The sequence below is a fragment of the Clavelina lepadiformis genome, chromosome 4 (genome assembly GCF_947623445.1).
Source record: "Clavelina lepadiformis chromosome 4, kaClaLepa1.1, whole genome shotgun sequence".
Lineage (NCBI taxonomy): Eukaryota > Metazoa > Chordata > Ascidiacea > Aplousobranchia > Clavelinidae > Clavelina > Clavelina lepadiformis.
In genome coordinates, this window is record NC_135243.1 from 710,665 (window position 1) to 732,469 (window position 21,805).

General features: G+C 36.7%; 3 protein-coding genes across 3 annotated transcripts; all 3 read left to right on the forward strand.

The window, feature by feature from the left end:
* The first annotated feature begins 8,025 nt into the window (after positions 1 to 8,025).
* On the forward strand, positions 8,026 to 11,304 carry LOC143453226 (alpha-(1,3)-fucosyltransferase 7-like). The gene is made up of 5 exons (XM_076954416.1): positions 8,026 to 8,214; positions 8,397 to 8,459; positions 8,541 to 8,741; positions 8,866 to 9,100; positions 9,413 to 11,304. Exons 1-5 carry the CDS (start codon positions 8,099 to 8,101, stop codon positions 9,998 to 10,000), a joined length of 1,203 nt encoding a protein of 400 aa, XP_076810531.1. The 5' UTR covers positions 8,026 to 8,098; the 3' UTR covers positions 10,001 to 11,304.
* Positions 11,305 to 16,380: 5,076 nt separating this feature from the next.
* LOC143451935 (tRNA methyltransferase 10 homolog C-like) lies at positions 16,381 to 18,270 on the forward strand. The gene has a single exon (XM_076952719.1). It carries the CDS (start codon positions 16,457 to 16,459, stop codon positions 17,936 to 17,938), a length of 1,482 nt encoding a protein of 493 aa, XP_076808834.1. The 5' UTR covers positions 16,381 to 16,456; the 3' UTR covers positions 17,939 to 18,270.
* On the forward strand, positions 18,221 to 20,149 carry LOC143451936 (cilia- and flagella-associated protein 418-like). Its single transcript, XM_076952721.1, has 6 exons — positions 18,221 to 18,363; positions 18,443 to 18,521; positions 18,912 to 18,952; positions 19,090 to 19,155; positions 19,455 to 19,603; positions 19,792 to 20,149. Exons 1-6 carry the CDS (start codon positions 18,281 to 18,283, stop codon positions 19,887 to 19,889), a joined length of 516 nt encoding a protein of 171 aa, XP_076808836.1. The 5' UTR covers positions 18,221 to 18,280; the 3' UTR covers positions 19,890 to 20,149.
* Positions 20,150 to 21,805: the final 1,656 nt, after the last annotated feature.

A 21,805-nucleotide genomic window follows, 5' to 3' on the forward strand; every position in this document is an offset into this window, starting at 1 on the left:
CAACTATACGGCTGGGGTACGCTCCGTTACAGTTAACGGCTACGGCGGCACCAATTTTACAACGGCCAATGTGTGTTGGTGCCATTAAGTGATTGCTATACAGTATTGCAGCTATATTTAATGAAGTCTATCGTTTTAAACAACGCATTGTAACATTAACTAGCTTATAAATCCCTGCTGTTAACATTTACAATAATTATTGAAAGCCAATTGGAAAAATACGGCAGTCTAAGCTAGCTCTTTTATGAAACATATTTTTTTTGCAAGGTTACGTCTGCTTCAAGGTAGAAACAACTTTTGGGAAAAACTAAGTGAGCAGACATTGTTTGTTTTTTTCTTTAATAAAAAATAAAACAACAAAAGTCAAAAATGTCAAACATGAAAACTTCAATAAAAACTACAATATTGTACAATGTACACCCCAGCTACTTAATTTTCCAACATTTTGAATTTTATACCTTTTGTGGTGCAATTATACGATTTTGCACAATGGCAAAACAGTCACGTTTTGAATTATAAGTTTTACGCTAAACCTGGTGGTGGTTTATCATCGCACAACCCCAGTTACCGAGCTTGTCTTTGTGCAGAATTCGATTGAAACACTGAACACTCGATCAGTCATTGATCGTAGACTGCTATCTCAACTGCGCTTTGTCAATATTAAGTGGCCATCTGTGTCACGTTATGCAATGCAGTTCTGTATGCTTAGAAACGGTATTTTTACAATCATATCCCGCTGAAGCGTGAAAACACGTTTTAATGCAAATTCAACAAGTCACCAAACGCCCCAGGTCAAGGTCAAGTAAGGAGTCAAGGCATATTAGACTTGAATCGTGTAAATAATGTTACTGTAAATACCAAATAAGGCTTAAAGTAGGCCTACTTTGCTCATACATTCAGCCACAAGAAAAAAATTTGATGAGATGTTTGATGTCAATGTGTAAGCGGTCGTCTTTTTGACGCAACAAGCCATTCCATATTTGGAGAAAACAAAAGGTAGATATTCGACTAAATTGCCGCTTTAATCGCGTCTTATCGTCGACATTTTTTCTGCATGCAAGCAACATCGTCAATATTTCAAGTATATTCAGTCGCTATTTCAACCAGGCAAAAGTGTTTCTATATTGCATGAGCAAAGGCGCGATCGATCAGTTCACAAAACCAGTGCTTTAGGTAATTATTTTTCTAGTCATGCATTTGTATTTTTTTGTAATATTTTTATAAATTTATGTTAAACTGTAAATTTTGATGTTTTGATGAACATTATTTATTTGCGCAAAGTCTTAAATAGAAAAGAAATAATATTTTAGAGATGGCAGAGAAGGGAATCAGAGTCAACGTTGTGAAGTAAGTGTCATTTGTCATATACTGTATATAGGCTGTAGCTTTGAAAATATTTCTTGTCATTGTTTTACGTCACAGTCCCGGTTATGCTTCTACAAACATCATGACGTCGCATTTTCCTTCTGCGAAAGAGAAAGATGTTTTTGATGAAGCAGTCGCCAAGTAGGCTACCATCCTCTCGGAAAACAAAATCTCTCTGTACAGGAGGTTGCTGACTCCGTGTTTTACCTGGCATCGGACAGGGCAAAGATGATCACGGGAGTTTGATGAATCAAGAATTTCAAGAAGATTTTAATAATCGAAGAAACGCCGAGCAGTTTGTTGGAGTCAGTTGGAGTTTGTTTGTTGGTGGAAAGAGGGCGCTTCTTGACCGGACAGTAATTTTAATTCCAATTTTTACATGGTATGGCCAACATCGAGAAAACGCAACCTTCTGGCTTTTAAGATTCGAGTTTTTTCTTAAGATTTTGGTTTAATTCTAAGACACAATTTATGCGTTGAAAGGACTAAGATGTCGTTTTTTAGTATTTATATTCAAGTGTAGTCAAGGTTCTGCGTAGGTAGCAACAGGTAGGAATTTTAATTATTATCTGCGTTTCCGCGCAAAAGTGCAACATTTTCTGAATTAGCTCATTCGATCTCTGTCTTGACCTCGAGAAGCGCATTTCAAGGGGACGATGGGAACCGAACATGAAATAGTTTCTGTTTATTTTGTTTAAGCTGATTAGGGCCTGTTCGGAGGATTTTTTAACATGTAAACATTTTTGCACGATCGTCTATAAAGCAAAATTCGGTAGGAATGCATCAGTCTTAAGTATAGGCCGACATTGTTTGCATTGAAAACTTTATTCTCTATCTGCCGAAACAATCGCGAGGAGCCGCAAAACACCAAGAATTTAATGAAATGAATTTAATGTCATGAACTTATTTTCCCTTTACACCAAATAAGCCGCAACGAGTAAGTCTTATACAATGTGATTTTAAACATTATACAATGTTGATAGTGACGTGTATAGAAGCTTAACCTCGGAAGAGCGTATGATCGAGTTTTTCACAATATATTCTCGATAGTATTGATAGCTTACACTAGTAACCACCAAATTACTGTACAATGGCCATCGAGTCGGCAAATTATAATAATCTTTACCCTCAGACTGAGAAGAGACTCAAACCTGACTATGCAAAATTCGATTGAAACTCTGAGCGCTGAGTCATTGAGCGTAGAATGCTATCTCAACTGCGCTTTGTCAACATCAAGTGACCATCTGTGTCTCACATGCAATGCAGATTTGTATGCTTAGAAGCGGTATCATTGGAAAGAAGGGCAGGGCGATGTACTGCGTTATTATACATATCGTTTTATTAATGTGATGTAATGTGATTATTGAGCAATCGTTAGCTTTAGATTAAGTTATCTTGAAATTATCAGAAATTTATAGAAAACAGTTAATATGATGATGTGTTAGCGCTTCAGACAAAATGATAAAGTTCCATTTCATTTTCTGTCCTCCGACCTATTTCAATTTATATTCTGACGTAATAAACTAATAACATAAGACCGATGCTATAAATTGTTGACAAAGAGTACTGTACAAGAACAAGCGTCGTATATGTCTTGTCCATGTACAATTTAGGGTTACCATATTTTCGTGGCCTAAAATCCGGACACTCTTTAGTGCCCACTAGCGGTTTTTAAAATGAAAACATTGTCTGTCAATATGACGTCACAATAGCAATGCTTTGCCTATCCATTGTATAACCGAGTGGATTTTTGAACATAGTGTCGTGAATTCACTAGGCTTTTGGGCCATCTCTGATTTGACCTCTGGTCAGGCATACCATATTTTTGTGCTTAAAAACGGGAAGCTTCAGAGCAACGAGCCTTATCAGACAAATGTGGTTCATATTTTACTAGGAGTATGAAACTATTTTGGATTCCTATCGTCAGGGACAACTAAAGTAGTAAGACACCAAGAAAAACTAAAATAATGAATTATAAAACTTATTTTTATTTATTAAACAAAACTTTTCAGAACAGCATCAATAGAATATTGCGCAAGTACGCTAGTAACAACTTTTTCTGTTTTTGTGCGGCCACTACTAAACTTCTTCGCTATATTAGAATCAGGGAAAATCTTTTTAAGTAAAACAGATGTACAGTCCATGGACAAAAAGCTATGATGATGCTTAACAGCGTGAAATGCAAGAGTGCCTTCTGCGGCAGTGATTTCATCTTCGCATTTGCTTCCTGCTGTAACAAAATAATTTGTCATTTTCGTTGATGCAACAGCCCCTCTTACTGCTTTGCGATGTTTTTCTAATTCCAGATGTGTGTTTAAATCACCATTACCTTTGTGCACGACAGATATATAGGTTCCTGACGTGCAAACCAAGCATTCTACCTCATAATCATTCCTGCCTTTTCTAAAACACGGATGTTTTTTTGCATTTCGTTAGTGAATGCGCACTTTCGTTTAGAATTAGCCATTTGAAATAATATCTTTTTTTATTAACAATAAATACAACCCAACTAAAAATGCATAATCTAAAAAACAAAGTAGGCTAATTAGCCACCAGAATAACTGAACCAAATGGTTCCTGACATTTTAAGTAAATCACTAGGCTTCCTCCTCTTTGACATTTTAAGTAAATCTCTGATTATATGTGCGAAATCGCCTGCTTTTATAGATTGTTGGAATGTTCTAGTAATTTTCGCAGCATGTGATCTATATCTAACCAATTCTGATTCAGCACAACGGTCAATAAGTTCAAGAAAGTTCCAAAGCTCCAGAAAGTTCTAAGTGGTAAACATCATTGATAAGGAAAACTCTCTGTTACATCATAATTCCGTACAACCTCGTAGTAAAAAAAATGCACACGGTACGAAATAACAATGTTCTGGATTGGCAGTGTGCACAGTACGATTGCAGATGCAGTAAAATGATACCAGCAAAGATAACGTCCAAGGCATTAATATCAAAGTAGTAAGTGAGATAATAGCCCATGGAACACCAAAAGACATGTACAATGTTTAAAGTTTGTAATGAAAAGTGGTTTATGGTCCCTTAACCTGTAAGGTTTACCCACTTACACTACAAAGTCTGTTTCCTTGTGTATTACTTAACAGTGAACTTTGATAGACTTCAGCAATAATGACGCAGGAATGACTACTGTATAATCTGATTATATTTGAAGCTTCTTTGAACGAATACATCAAGATAGAACACTGTGACAGCAACAGCACAAAGACATGTTGCGGCGTTGAACGTAGAAACCAAAAGGACTGAATGAATCAAAATGCACGCACAGTAAGAGGGAAGCATCGATTACGTCACGCAGTGTTATGCTTCGCTGATTCGATAGACGAGAATTCTATGTCGTACACAATTTTATATTATATTAAGTGATATATTTATCACATAACCTTCCGCAAGAAAATTTCGTAAGTTTTGAAAAAACTCACGATATTTTCTGATCATGATAAAAACAATTCTCGGTGAACAATAATTAAAACAATAGTGTTGATAACAAAAGTCAATATAACACGTAAAATGTAGATCACACAACAATAAACGTTGAAACATAGTTACAATACAATTCATATTGGCAATACATTCGCAAAAAGATGGTAATATGTTGTCCTTAAGTCAGAAAGCAAAATTGGTGTACAAAACAAAACAATGTCACGACTTTAAATAGAAAACAGAATGTCTTGACACGTCACGCGAATGCTTGCAAAATGAGGAAACGTCGGCAAAGTTTTCATCTCACATTTCGTGTATGCCGTTTCCGTAAACAAAACTCTATACATTATTTCTTCTGTATAGTTTAATCTCGTCTTTTCATCACAAGACCATTTGATAATATTCCAGCATCTGGTTTTCCCAGTGTAGCTGCGTGAATATTTCACTTGGAAATACGCGTTTTGCAAAACATATATATAAAATTAGTCAAATACGTTCAGTAATTGACATTCAACATAATGTATCGGTGTTAGCCTTGGGATTTGTTTAACCTTCGAAAACAACCGCTATGTTTAAAGCATAACAAAATAACACAAAGAAAAATTTCTCTACGGCATGACTTAAACCGTTTAGAGAGTATGGCCACTAAGCCACCATCAATTAAGGTAAACTACACAATAACGCTATAATATATACTACATAGAGAAAAAAAACAAACAAAAAATCATTACTGAATGTCCAAATACCGACAAAGTGTTTTCACTGGAGTGCTTTGTTCGTCGGTCATTGTTGCATTCGAAGTTGACTGAATTCAACGAGTCTTCGTTGAGCACTTGCATACGATGTAGATAAGACATATCTTCGAAACTTGTAGTCTGAGATTACTAGACTTCTCTCAACCTCAAATTTAATTGTTCATAGGTTGTTCCCCAAAGAAAAGCGTAGTTCTCAGCGATTTCGGCTCCACCACACTTGTAATGGAAATGTCTTCTTTTATCGTCAATTCGTCCTCACTCGGCTGCATCAGTTTGTAATGAAAGTGGTATAATGTTACCTTAGCCTGTAAGGTTTACCCACTTACACTACAAAGTCTGTTTCCTTGTGTATTACTTAACAGTGAACTTTGATAGACTTCAGCAATAATGACGCAGGAATGACTACTGTATAATCTGATTATATTTGAAGCTTCTTTGAACGAATACATCAAGATAGAACACTGTGACAGCAACAGCACAAAGACATGTTGCGGCGTTGAACGTAGAAACCAAAAGGACTGAATGAATCAAAATGCACGCACAGTAAGAGGGAAGCATCGATTACGTCACGTAATCATAATAAGTTAAACATAATTTACAGCAGGTGTGTCCAACTCAGACACGTCGCGTGCCACGTGTTGGACACCCCTGATTTACAGGATTATTCCCGCAATTCTAATTCCCCCAAAACGCCCATCATAAAATTCCGGACATTTGAGCATTTTTTAAAATTCCTCCCGGACGCAAAATTTAACCCTACATTCCGGACATGTCCGGAATTTTCCGGACGGTATGGCAACCCTAAATTGTACATGATCATGGATCTTGGATTGAGAGCGAAAGACCGCGCTCACGGGTGCAAGCTCCAGACATAAGAATGTCAAGAAGATTTTAATAATCGAAGAAACACCGAGCAGGGAGATGCGATCACAACAATGATATCTCGCTGCAGCTGGTTTCCTGGCTTTAACACACGACTTCCTGGACCATCACAGACAAAAGGCGTATATGTAATTATGTGATAGCACGATTGCATGCATTCATGTTATATGGGCAAATGGCTCTCTTACAATCTTTCTATTTTAGGTTAGAATCATGCGATGTGTAGCGTCTCATATTCGTAAATAAGTCATTGATTTAGACCACTTTTTAACAACACACGATAACAAATAAAGTTCAATGAAGTTACAAGTGATAAGCAAGAAGTGACCAAACCCAGGATTTAGCGTTTAGCGCCGGTTTTTAGACGAAAGCACACAAGAGATTGATGGCAAAGATGGTATAAAATCAGAAAGCGGTTAAAGAATCGCTTCTTCGAATAACTTAAATCAATGATCTCGAGCTAAAGTTCTTAGATTTCATCATGAGACATCATGTTGAAGATTTATGAAGAAGCCTCAGTTGTTGCAAAATGAGGCAACATCCGCAAAATATATTCTACAGGTCAATGATTGTAGATAGATTGGAAGCAGAAACTTTGTCACGAATAAGATGATTTGTTTTCAATTGACCAAATGATGCTTTCGCAAAGTTTGCTCCATTTATCTTCAGATAAGAGCTAATGACCAGGCTTTCGTTTTCACAGAACTTTTATCAAAATATCCGCTCACGTGATATCTAACAACATGATTATAGTGGTCGTTTCATGATCGTTCACCTTTTACATCGGTTTGCAAATATATGCGCACTTTTTATCTATATCGGATACCTCTAAGTTAAACTATGACGTACAACATCAATAACGCATGTGACGTAAATGGCAGACTTTGAGGCGATTAATTAAAATCTCTAGGTTGGAAGATTAATTTATAACTAAGCTGGAGTTTTTCAACTTTTATAGCTATCCTTTATGAGAATATTATACTGAAATTGATATGTTTATGTCATTTGATAACTATTATTCTATAAACTGTTTGTTTATACGATAATGTCATGAAATATTTTGTTCCATCATTACCTGCAACCTAAAGATAAGTGATGACGTTTAAAGTTTTAAAACATAGACCATACCGGGTTTAAGTCGAACTTTGTGAAGACGCAAATCATTTTTTACATAAATGGATTTTGTACTGCGCTGTTAGTCGGCAACTTTTTATAAACTATAAAATAACTTTAAATGATTCAATTTTTGCAAATAAATGCCTATTTGCTGTACACATGGAATAAGTTTATTACAAGTAATCAGTTATTATTACGAAACAGAGCAGTTTTGTTTGATGTTTCGATGTTTGCGTTTCACGACACGGTCTCAGTAAATATATTATAAAAAGAAAAGTGTTTTTTCTTCTTTTCTTTCAATGAGAATGAGACGAAATGATTTTTGCAACATTTGAAACGCCATTAACCAGTTGATTTGTTAATTTGCTGCTGCTGGTATCTTAGTGTAAATTTCAATATAATTTACGAAGTTTTTTGAGCGCCGTACTGCTTCATTTCATTCGTGGAATAATCATAAAGAAAATATGAAATCTTTCAATGATTGTAACGTATTTCAGCAAGTTCCAGGTTTATGACAAGCAAAAATAACTCGTAATTATGTGGCTGTTCACGAAATGGATTGTCTTCGTCATCTTCATTCTGTCTGCCACTGTCACTACAATGTACTACTACAGCACTGAAGTTTTGAAAAACACCCGTGCAACAAAGTTTAAGTAAGTTAAAATAAGGAAAATATTGGACCAAACAGCAGAACAGCAAACAGCAACAGAACAGAACAGAACAGCAAACAGCAAAACAAAGCGAATATTTTGCAAACCACGTTGAACTGTTGTGATATTGCAGTTTTGAAAAGGAATAAACAAAAGTTTATTATAAGTTTATGCTTTTGATTCAGGTCCTTGCGGAGAATATCAAGCAGCAAAAAGCAACTGACCAATCCCGGTGCAAACACGTCAAGGTAAGACTTGAGTTCCATTGAATTGTATGAATATTTTGTTGAGATCAACACTGACTTAAGCTAACAAAAATACCTCTAAAGATTTCTGCCCAATGCTCATGGCAACAGGACCTACATATTGTTTTGGGATCATCCATGGTCTGTGCCGACTGAAGGATTCTCAGAAGGCAACATGGGAGGTTGCACGGGAACTTACGACCGAAGCAAACTTCCCGAGGCCGGGGCGGTTGTCTTCCACTACTCAAACCTGGATAGAGAATCCATGCCTTGGAAGCACTACAGGTGGACAAGAAATATCACAACACATGACTGACACTGGATAATGTCAAACAAAGATGAAGTTGAAATCTGAAACAATTTCCATCTTTATGACGTCATTTTGATATCAGTGTTTTTCGCATCACAGAGATCCGGAGCAAATATTTGTCTTCTCCTCTCACGAAAGTCCATCCTACGTCATCCACGGGGAGCATCGACACGCAATGACTAAATTTGACAACCACTTCATCAACTGGACCATGACTTACCGGACAGATTCCGACGTGTTCGCTCCCTACCAGGAATCCAAGGTCATAAACAAAATAATAGACGAAGGAGGGAAATGGATAGATAGTAAACTGGCAAAGAAAAAGAAAGTTGCGGTAACTAACCCTAACCTAAGCTTTCCAATGTAATTTGTAACCACGCATGTATTTGTCATTATCTCACATGATTTTTAAACTGCCATGGGTTGCATGCGTTCTTCTGATGAAATTGCTCCGTAGAAAACTTTGCCATAGTATATGAAACAATTCAACTGACTAAATCAGAATGTTGCATTCGACGCGCATCTGTCGCTTGCAAAGAAAATAAAAGCTAATCTTCCAACCCATCACATGACGTCTTTAGTTTTATTAATATATATTCCAGTTGTGTCAACTTTCAATTTCTTCAACATTTTCATTTCTTTGCAGCTGTGGGTTGTAAGCAACTGCGCTTTATTGCGCGGCAGCAAAATGCGGATGAAATATACTGACGCCCTGGTTGAAGCTGGCCTGCCCGTGGATCGCTTTGGAGGATGCTTCAACAACAAAGATGAGTTCAAGCAGCTTTCTGCTGATGATTTGGACGCCTACAAATTTTACCTGGCATTTGAAAATGCCCAATACTGCAAGGATTACATGACGGAGAAATTTTGGCGCAATTCCATCGGTGCGGGAAGAGTTCCAGTGGTGTGGGGACCATCAAAGGAAGATGTTCAAAAACGTGCTCCTACCGGTTCCTTCATACACACCGACGACTTCAAGAGTCCAGCAGATCTTGCAAAGTATCTGCTCTACCTGGACTCGAACGACACAGCATACAGGGAGTATTTTAAGTGGGTTGAAAACCCAGATGAAATGACTTTGGAGCTTGCAAAAACTTACGAGCTAACTGGTCCACATCGTCTTTGCAAGATGATGCTTTCTAATCGCGAGAGAAAATCTCATCCGTCCGTGAGTGATTTTTTCCACAACGAAAAAACAAACTGCTTTTCCTCACATGAAGATGCTATCAAGTGAAATATCTTTTTGTTTCGTTTTTGTAAATCAAGTAAATCAAGATTGCATGTGTAGTGGGTATTACCCTTTTATCACAAACTGGTCACTTTCATTATTACCACACTTCCCAAAACTTAGTTTTACACGTAGCCTAATATAAGTTCGTGATATAATGTAATGCAATGTAAGTAATGAAAGTAAGCTTGTAACATAACATGGTGGATGGCAACTTATTGTAGCCTACTGCCAAGTGAAATAATGTCAAGTTTAATGTGAACAGTTGATAGTTTATTATGTCGTTCACTACAACGGCTGATTTCTATTTGAAAACCAAAGAATGGTTTTGTTATAATTGTTCAAATATTATTTTAACGCTACTGTTCTCAATTTATCTGTAAAACGAAGGATTTTTCAATGCAAACATAAAAGCGCTATAAAAGAAGATTATTCACAAATATCAGAATTGAATATCATAAATATCCTAGTTGTCGAACATTTGTGGAAGACGATATTTCCATTGTCTTCCAAGTTGTGTCATTATAATTATATTATGCTGTTTACCGCGCTATTACATAACGTCATACATGCCATAAGTTCAATCTCAGTTCACGGTATAACTGCAGACTTATCGAAGAATAATTGAATTGATTGACAATCAGTCTCGTAAACATGCTATCTGCATTGCACTTTTGAACTTATTGTACTAAGATATCCCCATACCTGTCATCCTATTTTGTAAACATGTTATTTACATTGCATTATGAACTTGCCGAATTCGAAATAAACCCTATTTAATTGACAACTTAATTGATAAACGTGTTAATCTGCACGATTGACCTCGTGTTAACAGCATTGTTTTCATTTAAAATTGCGCATTTATTTAAAATTTCTAATTGAAATCATCACGTGACTTGTAAGACTTTGAGTATAAAAGTCCAAATCATTTCCTGTTCTTGATAAACGCAAATTGCGCCTCAAGTTGAAATTTTCTTTCTTTATAATCTCCTTCAGCTTTTAAGTGTATCATCGCATGCTATGATATTATTAGTTTTAGTATGTTGGTTTTAATATTGGTATTAGTATTAGTACTAGCCTTTAATATTGAGTTCTTCAATATCCAGTTTAGAGTTTTAAAAGTTCAATGAATGCAAAGAACTAGATCGTAATAACTCTATGAACGAATTCCTTGAAACCATCGTAGAAAGTAGAGTGATGCGGTTTGATTGCTAATGGGTTCTTAAAATCATTTATACATATATAAATAGTAATATTGTTGTAATTTTTAGCGTTTGTTTGAAGTAGTAATAAAGAGTATTAAAACAATATTAATCAGATTCTCAGTGTTTAAAAAACTATATAAACTATTCAACTGCAGTTTAGCAATTTCTAGACAGAATTCGCAACGTTCTAATCGTCCTTAAGAGTCAGATTGCAATACATTAAATATTCACGGTATGGTATTTACTGTATAAAACATTATCCACCATTGGCAAAGCTGCAAATATTATTTTACATAACCAATAGGACTGCAGGCCACTTACTGTAAAATCTGTTTGCCATAAACCACTTTCTGAATTTTTTCAATTCGTTCCAGCATTTAATGACGTCAAACAAAACGTGCTGAGATTTTAAAATCATGTTATCCTGCTGAATATCAACATGTAGCTGCAGCGGTTAAACAATGGGTTTTGACCAACCATCCAAGATGCTAACCTAAGATGCTAGATAGGCCGCGGCTTTTACCTTTAATAAATAAGTTGATAGGGGTAAGTTTGAGTCAGACTTGATTCATTCATTCTTCAATTGTCACGCAGTAGACCTTTCCAGCAGGCAGATGGTTTACCTTTAGTCTTATTATTTATACTAAGTTGATGTTGTCTGAACCGTGTTAACCAAATTTAGTAATTTTTTTCACAGTACGCCTGAAGAAGCAAGCTTATGCTTGCGAAAGCTCGTGTCGAAAAATATAAAGTTAACTTTAAGAGTGCCAAACTATATCCTGTTTCTTGTTAATACTTAAATTTGTTCAATGAAGCACATCCGCAAGGTGGCACTGAAGCAGCATTTAGTACTTTCTTTGCAGCAATTGACAATAATAGTCCAAATATAGGCCGCTGTAGAAGAAAATTATACGCATTACCAGGTAGGCCTACATACTTGATGAGATGGGTTCAAAACAAACAAACACACAGACGGCTTTAACATCCATGACACGTCATATTTTAGATTTCTTTTGTTGTATCGTCTAGAATTCTAGATTACCGGGTTTGATTTTTGTGCCAATAAAAGTCGTTGCTGACCAGAATTGAGTTTGTGTCGATACTTCACCAATTTTTTTGTCTGTAAGAAAGAGCATCTGTATGCCTCATTATCTAAATCACGACTCACTCGAAAAGCGAACAGGGAATAAAACAAAAACACGGTAAATCTTTGGGCAAATAAACCTGGTTTCCTGTTGTTATCTAGCGCAGTGGTTCCCAACCTTTTTTGGTGTCGGGGCCGAATTTCAAACTTCAGAGTACGTATGGAGCCGCATGAAAATACTGAAGTAATTATAACGAAAATTTTAAAGCATGAAAGCATGTACTGTACCAACGAATAGCAACACTAACAAGAAAAATAACACAAATTTTGACCCATTTTTGACTTTTTTTGACAAGTCCAAAAATAATCGCCCTAATTATTGTAAATAGATTTTTTATATTTTTTTTGGATTTTTCGGGGTCAATAACAGCTGCAAGAAGGCTAGCTTGGAGCCGCATGTGGCTCTAAGAGCCGCGGTTGGGAATCACTGATCTATCGGAAAGTTTGGTGAACGCAACAATGTAACGAGATGTGAGTTATTTATTTTACCAGGTAAAAGGTTGCGACACTTTTCTTGAATATTTACTCGATCTAAGGAGAATAATATTTTAACTTTAAGTTTTCTGATTTGATTCGTATTCTCACGAATCCTAATCTTCTTCGATTTGAAACATCACCTGTGACGAAATTGGCAGTGCCACCTTATATTCTTTTTTTACTTTTGACGATAGCAATGCAATGCCAAGTTTGTTCCGGTGTATTGCCAAAACTTGTCCTCTATCCAAAGACTTGTTGTGACATCATAAACGTCCTTGTGACATAGACTATTTGTTACCCTTCGTAACGTCATGAATTTTATTCTGATTAACTGTTTGAATCAACAGAAAACAAGGGGTTACGCACTTAGAATATTGAACACTGAAATATTGAATATTAAGAAATGAAGTTGAGAGTTGAAAAAACATCTTTATGAAAACTGTGTAAGCGGTAAAGCTTATCCTCAAAAGTCGAACAAGTAGTAATAACTAAGCTTAAACTAACAACTACTAACCCTATTTTACTTAGCAGTCAACCGTATTTATAGCCGAATGTATTTTTTCACTGTACATCTGAAGAAGCAAGCTCATGCTTGCGAAAGCTCATGTCGAAAAATATAAAGTTAACCTTAAGAGTGTCAAACTATATGATTTTTCTTATTTTACTTTAAAATTTGGCTAACAAGGTTCAGACAATATCAACTTAGTATTTATATCCATCATAACTCTTGTCTTCTTAGAAAGAACTGCCGAGTTATCCAACCTTAGAAGAAATGGAGGACGAAGTGTTTAATATTGAAACTTGGTCAAATCTGCTGGCCACTAGTCAGTCTACTGCTCCTTTGTCTGCTGAGCCTAAACCATAATCGGATTTGAATTTATGATGTCACTATGGTAGGATCCATTTTGGACGGAGTTAGGTTGTGAAATTTTTCCGGGTGTCGTAAAGTAATGATGTCACCTGAGACAGCCTAAGTTTTTTCATCAAACACTTTGTTTTCCCTGTAAGTTTGAGTTTTGTTTTATTTGTAGCTTAAATTTCTTACCTTTCAAGTTTTTTCGAACCTGAAGATAACCTATAAGGTTTTTGATCGGAAAACTTACTAGTTGCAAAACGTCCGTTTCCCATGCCGTGATTTTCGGTTCCGTCATTTTCCGTTCCATCGTATTCCGTTCCGTCATTTTCCATAGCCTCAACTACAGTCAACCCTCGATTTAACGGACAAATGCGGACCAGCAGCAGTCCGTTGCTGGAAAAAGTCCGTTAATCGAAAATACCGTACTCCCACTACTGTACAGTGTACAGTCAAGTACTCTGCTATAGCGTAGACCAGGGCTTCCCAAACTGGGGGTCGCGACCCCGCAAGGGGTCGCGTAACGAACTTCAGGGGTCGCAGAGCGTATACCAATTTTACACGAAGTACAAAATACAATCAAAACAAAATATCGTTCCAGCCTAATAAACATAGAAACCGCCTTGAGACCAGCATTAACAGATATTGAGCCACGGCTGGACTTGCTTTGTAGCAGAAAGCAGTCGGACCAATCACACTGAATAAATGTGTGTGCTTTTTTGTTTGCAGTAGCCTACATACGTGTAAAGTAGTAAGTAGGCTTTGAGTACTGGTGGTTTTAATTCAGTCTTTGCATCTCAATAAATGTCACTAATGACTAATGTATATTTCGCACTGCTTATCAATTTAAACGTGAAGGGTCGCGGAAAACTTCAGAAGTTTGAAAGGGGTCGCGAGCAAAAAAGTTTGGGAAGCCCTGGCGTAGACCATCTGTCACCGCAAATTCTAGCTTTTGCTTGGAAAACACGCCTACGATAAAACACTACAGTACTTTGATGGAGAGATGTATTACGCGTACCAAACATGTTTATACTGCGCAGATGCTCACGCTTAATAAACCAAATACTGTACAGTACAACACAGTAGCAGTTTAAAGACACATGAAATGCGTTCCTTGTTTGTATTTTGTATAGCCTGCGCGACTACAGTACACAGGTACATTTACAGTACACAACTTAAATCATTGTTGTTCATTGTTCAAAGTTGTTTGTTGTTCATTGTTCAAAGTTTAAATCATTGTTCAATCAATCATCATTGACACCATACTGATCGCAAACACTCGCAACGCTGGCCCCTTTTTCAAGCTTTTTGATCAGTTCTAGTTTCTGCATCACCGACAAGTTCACACGTTTACGTTTTTCATTTGGCTTAGACATAATGCACCGTACTAAACACAGGCAGGTTCTAACTGATTCTAAGGTGCACCGAATGAAGGCTCTTGCTAACAGAGTACGCTGATAGATCACAATACGCTGGTATTGTGACGTTGTGAGAGACAGCTTTCTAATCGTTTCACGCAAGTAGCCTGGCGAATTCCAAAACAATAAAAACCGTTCTTTTGGTACATTCTTTTACTCATAGATCTGCGCATATTGAGTCCGTTAAATCCGAAGTCCGTTAAATCGAGAGTTGACTGTATAGTTGTTTAGTTGAGTGCAGACTGCAACTCCAGGCAGCAAAATTAAAGTTGCTCCTGTCGATTAAACGCGGTCTTATCTGCCCATAATTCGAAAAGCTTGAAGTACTCTTGAAAACCTTTATTTTCAATAGTTGCTACAGAATGACGACTTGAAGTTAAACCCGGCGATGATTTCTCATCGCTCGATCCCCCGTTACCGAGCTATCATTTGTGCAAGTTCCGATTGTCACATGTTTTTTATTTATTTATTTTTTGATTTCTTACGTAGTATTTCCAAAATTTAGAACTGTCCTTCAGGTCCACTGAACAGGAGCAAGTGTCGTTACTATATGACAAATTTTAATTCGTTTGTGCACTACTTGTGTGAAGTATTACACAAGAAACTCATCTGTCATAAAGACCGCGTATGCTGGCGGTAATTGTTAGAATGTGAGCGAGGACGATAATTGGTTGATAACTTGTTTTACTTCTGCTTCGATGGATGAGTTCTCATTTCTCAAACGGCGTGACTATGCTGTTAGTTGCTTAAATTCTGTCTATACAAATTACTAAATGATAAAGTTCCCATTTTGTTTATTATAAGACACGAAGGCTTTCACCTTCGGGCAAAGCTTACTGAATGTTACATTGCGCTCAGTAACAAGTGAGACGGTAAAAAGGGAAGATCGTAAACATTACAACAGTATATATATGTGACACAACAGTTCAATCGAGGAAATTATCTGACGTCATTAAGGAGAACTCAAATCTGGTTAACAACTGAATTACAAGATCTCAAAATATAATTCATGCATTTTGAAAAACAACTCGTTATTCGTGACGTAACCGTCACAACTACCTTACCCAAGGGCATTACTACAATGGTAAAGTGCCCTCACGTGTTTTGTTGCAAACTGTTATGTATAATCGTACAGCAGTGGTTTTCAAACTTATAACTCAGTGCCACAGCACGCTGCCGTGTTGTGATAGTTTTCCAGGTATGCCGTGAATGTTTTCAAAAGTAGCTAATGTCCAAAGTTATGAATTAAAACTAATTCTGGTTTTGCAGCTATAATGCAATAGGCTGCATGTTGGACGCTGGAAAGAAGGTTTACTGCATTAAACTAATGCTGAATAGTGGAATAACCAATGTTTTAAATCACAGATGATAAGTCCAAGGAACTTGCTTTGTTGTAAAAGTTATCAGGGATTTGTCGCGTCTTTTCACCTCTCCCGTGGACATGATGCTAAACAGCATTTTAATATTTTTGATGTCCGTAGAAAAAAAGGAACTCCAAAGAAAACAGAGAAAATCACTGGAGAAGGCGTTGATCTTCTTGATCAGGCTCAAGGAGAGATTAGTCCAGAAAAGCGCGATTTAGCACGGGACATCAATAAAATTGTACAAGCGATGACAAGGCCACGCATGCATACTGAAAATTTAAACTTGAAGCCTAAGCCGTTGATAGACACATGCAAGATAACTTCTCCCCTGGCAAAGTTGTTTATTGACCCCCCGGATGACCCTTTAGACATTTTTGATCATGAAATTGAATCCTGGGGTGACGAAAAGGTCCAAGAAATGAAGAGACTCTACGCCTACCAATTCTGTCTGGAGAATGAACAACCATACAAGTATGAGCTTCCTGAAGATGTCGACCAATCAAATTTCCTAACTGATCCTGACCTCAGGCGGAAATTCCTCCCTGAGTCCGAACCATTTAACGCAAAACTTATGCGCTTTTACATGTTAAAGTGCGCATTAAAAAATCAGAAAAAGAGAAAGACGGCAACCAAGAAAAGGGAGAGAGGTGAGGTAGAAGACGACGGGCCAACGTATGGAGAAAACTTTCCAAACGTTATCTTACCCCGGTTTGGAAAGGGAGCTATCAGTCACGTTTACTCGGAGAGAATGCAATCTGCTAAGAAGTTCAATCAACCCCTGGTGGTTGACATGCGTTTTCACACAAAATGGAATCGCGAGGGTACGTCACTCTACTCTCAACTTCGTATGATGCTCGGCGAGAACCGCGTCAGTCGTTTTCCTTTCCATATGGTCCTGTGCAACTATGATGAGGAGAGTCCTCTGGCTCAAGAAATGCGGATTGACGCAAATTCGATGTTGTTCAACACCTGTACAACTACGAACAAGTCTTATTTAGAGATGCAGCCGTTGATCGATAGAGAGTCGTTGGTCTATCTGTCACCGAATGCGCACCGGACAATGACGGAATTCTCCCACAACAAGATTTACATATTTGGAGGATTGATCGATTTGAAGGCACAGACCAACCTTTCAAAGACAATTTGTGAAACGGAGAATATTCGCTGCGAGAAATTCCCCCTTGGCCAGTACCTTGACTGGGGCGGGGTTGGTGGGAAGCAGGAACTGACGGTAGACGTTTGCATGAGGGTATTACTTGCATTGAAAGCAGGTGGCAATTGGGTGGATGCTTTTCGTCATATCCCGTATCGATTGCACCGAGGACTTACAGAGATGGGTAAAGATCTTGCCAAGCAAGACCCAAACACTATCGAATACTTTGATCGAGGTCGACATTGGCTCGAGTCACTTAATCGTGAGAAAAGTAGCCCGGCCACAGACACAGCGTTTGTCAGGTTCCAAAAATTTTTAGATGCCAACTGACTTGCTCTGGACGCTTTGCTGCCAACTATCACTCATGCAATTGCAATTCCAACCTTCTTTGAAACAAAACAGCTTTAACTTTAGAGCTTTATTGTCGTAATGAACCTGCAGTTTAATTAGTGTGCTACGATGCAATTTATGTAACTCTCGGTTCATATTTTTATTTCTCCCGACCATGTCATTTATATTTGAAAAAATGTGTTTTTTTTTAGGATGAAATTATGCCTGTTTTGTGACATGACAATGTTTCACTGCCATTTGTTTCATTTTCTATGTGGCTGCTGTTTTCAAATGCTCTCCTGCTTCAGATAATTCTTTTATTTTTAAGCAGATTTCATAGGTATGGATGATTTGGATGACCTGCTCGATGAAATAGAGAAAGATTTCCAGGAGAATGCCAAGAACACAAGATCAAAGAAGTCCAAGTTAGTACTTGTGGCGTGTTTTATATATCGCTGTCTCGTTTTTGTTCAAAAAACGATTAATTAGATGTCTATCTTGCAGACGCACAAAAGTAGTTGACGATGATATTGATGACATATTAAATGATGATGATGTCATCACTAAGTCAAGGGCACCCCAGGTTTGTTCTCCAGCTGAGTATTCTTTCCTCTGCTTCTAATATTCACGCCATGATACATTGAATGATATGATCGTGATAACGACAGAGGCGGTTCACGAATCAAGTACATTTTTGGTCATTTAATTTTTAATATTTGTTGTCTCTGTATGTATAGATACTGGTTATGCCGATCCTTCATAATTGACAGATCCTTGAACCACCTCTGATGTTATTATCTATATTGTCCTATATACATATACAACTACAATACATATACAACATATACATATACAACTACAATACATATACAACTGGAGACAGCTCTGATTTAGACGATTCTTGTTATTTTATAGTATTGTTGGCTGGGTCATATAAATTATTTTCTTTAATGACTTCCAACTTGTCTTGCAGACCACACCTGAGGCTAAGCCTACAGCGCCACCAAGTGTAAAGTTGGTCAATTTTCTGCTTATACATATTTAAATAAATTTGAAAGCAATATATTAAACAGATATAATCCAGGGTAAAAATTTTATTTCATTCATGTTGTTGTTGTTAGACAAAGAACATTTGACTTTGCATAATACAGATGCAGTGTGGTCTATCTTGGTGGTGGCGAGTCTAGTCCTGGTCGCGCTACAATGACTTGCAAAAGGTGACACTTCCTGGCAACTAGAAGCCATTAATTAATTATTATTTATCAGTTTTAAAGAATTCCTGTATTTTGAGATTTTCCATTGATCAAGGGCTTGTTTTATTACTTGTTATCCATGAGCTGTGTAAATTTGCAAAATTGCATGCTGATATAAATTAGGGTTCCAAACATTTTATTCAACTAGTCTTTGTGTATTCTTCAGTTTGTTTCACACCAAAGCGCACAGTTTAAATGAAACTTTGAATATATTTATAAGATTAAACGTTATCTCCTGTGTTACGTTTCCGTTAAACAACCAGAGCATGCGACCGTCTCCGCTGCACCTCTTGTGACTTCAGAGTAGAGCAGTTTAACGATTACGAGTGGAGATCTTCGGTGGATTATCTGTTCCTTCGCAATAATATGCCCGATTTTAAAAAGTTGCTGCCAAAATTGAGCCCGAAACAAGGTTCGAGACAAACTTTCATAACCGTTTGTTTTCATCTAGGCACACTCAGCATTTCTCAGTAGAATTTTTTAAGTTAGTCCTTTTCCATTAAGTTCATCATGTAGCATAATACATTAGATATGTATGTCTGTTTGTTACATCAATTGAAGTCGGGTTGGATAATATTAAATTTCTTGCTGTTCTTTCAGGCAGCAGAGCATATGCCTGCCAGTGCTCATGGACGTCTGTCAGATCTTTCACAAGTCTCCAGAAATTCAACCTGAAATGGGTTTGCGGGAAACACTGACCTGCAGATTTTTGTGGTTTTTACTTCTTCAAACAGTATTTGTCATTTTGAATTGTTGCAATTGATTGCATGTGGTGTATTTTTATGTTATAAGCTTTTTTGTGCTGAAATATTTTTGATACTTTCCTTTTTTCAACCTGTATTGTGATGTCACACTGTCCAAGTATTGTTGCATTAACTTAACAATCAACTTTAGTTTTAATATTCTGATTTGCACAACATCTCTTGTGTGCCAGCAATAAATAACATTCAAATGAGAATTTCGGGCATGAAGTAGCAAAAATTTGGATCAGTCTGTGAAGCGTAATTAATAATTATGTTAATAGCAAAAAAATGATAAAATTTTACAAAACAATTTTTTCTTTTACTGAAACATTGAAATTATATAATTTTTCTGAATAATGAATTTCGTATTCACACACTTTCGCAAACAAACTGAAAATGAGATGTTGAGTATTACGAACAAATAACAATAAGCTTCTAGTTTCAAAAATTATTTCGAGTTGCACTATACCAGGGGCTGGAACAAGTGGTCATTTAAGCAATCACTTTATTTTTGGTCAAAAGCAAGGGACAAAAAATACTAATAAACACGTCCCGTTTATCAGCACGTGCTTGTCTAAAAATGTATCAGAAACAAAACCCCAACTTTGTTATGTTTTGTTAAAACTAAGAGTCATGAACCAATTGCCATGCAGCCTTTGACCATGAAATCTCGACTAATTTATTGACAAAGACAAACTGACCAACAGAACATTTTGACATAAAATTAAATTACTCCAATTCGACGCGAACCATTTTCTTTTTCATGTGGTAATTGACGGAGTAGAACGGAATGAAAAACGCCGACCCAGCGAAGAAAGACATCTTGATAAGCAGAAGCCACTTGTTTTGCTCCGTGTTAAACGGCAGCATGTCATTTGTGGTAGGCCGACCATGCCCAGATTTTCTGGCTGTGGTCATGAATCCACGACGTAAAACAACGGTTGATAATCGGCCAAGCATTGTCAACTGAAAAAGAAATAATAGCATATTAAAACACAATGAAATCTTTTTTTAGTCCGCATTAAACTTCAAGAAAACAGCAAAATCGGCTGAACTGATCTTGCTATATCAACCGTGACTGCTTAATCAGCCTTATTGCTTTATCAAGGTTTTAATTGCGTGCTTTTAAAATACCAAATCAACTATGCTAGCAGAACAAAGGGACGTAGTAGTCTTAGCTGTAAACGAAAATATATTATCAAGAATATAACTCATAATTTTTGTTAATTTATATATAGCATCACACAATGCAGTACGTTGCTCCGTTTGTCATTGTTCACACAATGTCATGAATAACTGGCAAAATAAACATAGCATATTAAAAATATAGATGATTATTTTATTGATTAATTATTATCAATCAATTGCAACCCATACTGAAAATATCAGGGTACATTGCGGCCTTGACATTTAGTAAAAGCAAAAAGAAGCATCCACCAACTGCAAAACATTTTGCTATTCATAAAATATCCTGTTTGCTTTAACACGATTAAAAGCAATCCAAGCTTATTTAAGTTTATAATATTAGGACAGTTTCTTATTTGCTTTCCATGTATCTCATAGATATACGGGCAATTCTGCTTATATATGCCTTGTTTTTGATCCCTGTCTTAACTATAGGTTTTCAGATTGTAGTCTGCAGGCATCAGTCTTACAAGAGATAAATTGTAAAGAACACTTTTTATACTGGAAAGAGTTGTGCAAGTACAAAAACAAGTTGAACTTAAATCAATGACAAGTTGTCAGTAAGTGTACAAGAGAAATAAGTACATGGTCATGCAATTGCTCACTAAATCATGTTGCAAAAAATGCTAATTACATGACTATTTTAACATGCCTGGTGGCTACTGTGACATCCAAATGTCAAATGA

Bases quoted from the DNA above. Each gene is read 5' to 3' on its own strand.
- LOC143453226 (XM_076954416.1), top strand. From the start codon at position 8,099: ATGTGGCTGTTCACGAAATGGATTGTCTTCGTCATCTTCATTCTGTCT. The intron at 8,215-8,396 runs GTAAGTTAAAAT...CTTTTGATTCAG, and splicing joins ACCCGTGCAACAAAGTTTAA to GTCCTTGCGGAGAATATCAA. The intron at 8,742-8,865 runs GTGGACAAGAAA...TTCGCATCACAG, and splicing joins ATGCCTTGGAAGCACTACAG to AGATCCGGAGCAAATATTTG.
- LOC143451935 (XM_076952719.1), top strand. From the start codon at position 16,457: ATGATAAGTCCAAGGAACTTGCTTTGTTGTAAAAGTTATCAGGGATTT.
- LOC143451936 (XM_076952721.1), top strand. From the start codon at position 18,281: ATGGATGATTTGGATGACCTGCTCGATGAAATAGAGAAAGATTTCCAG. The intron at 18,953-19,089 runs GTTGGTCAATTT...TGCATAATACAG, and splicing joins ACAGCGCCACCAAGTGTAAA to ATGCAGTGTGGTCTATCTTG. The intron at 19,156-19,454 runs GTGACACTTCCT...TTAAACAACCAG, and splicing joins GCTACAATGACTTGCAAAAG to AGCATGCGACCGTCTCCGCT.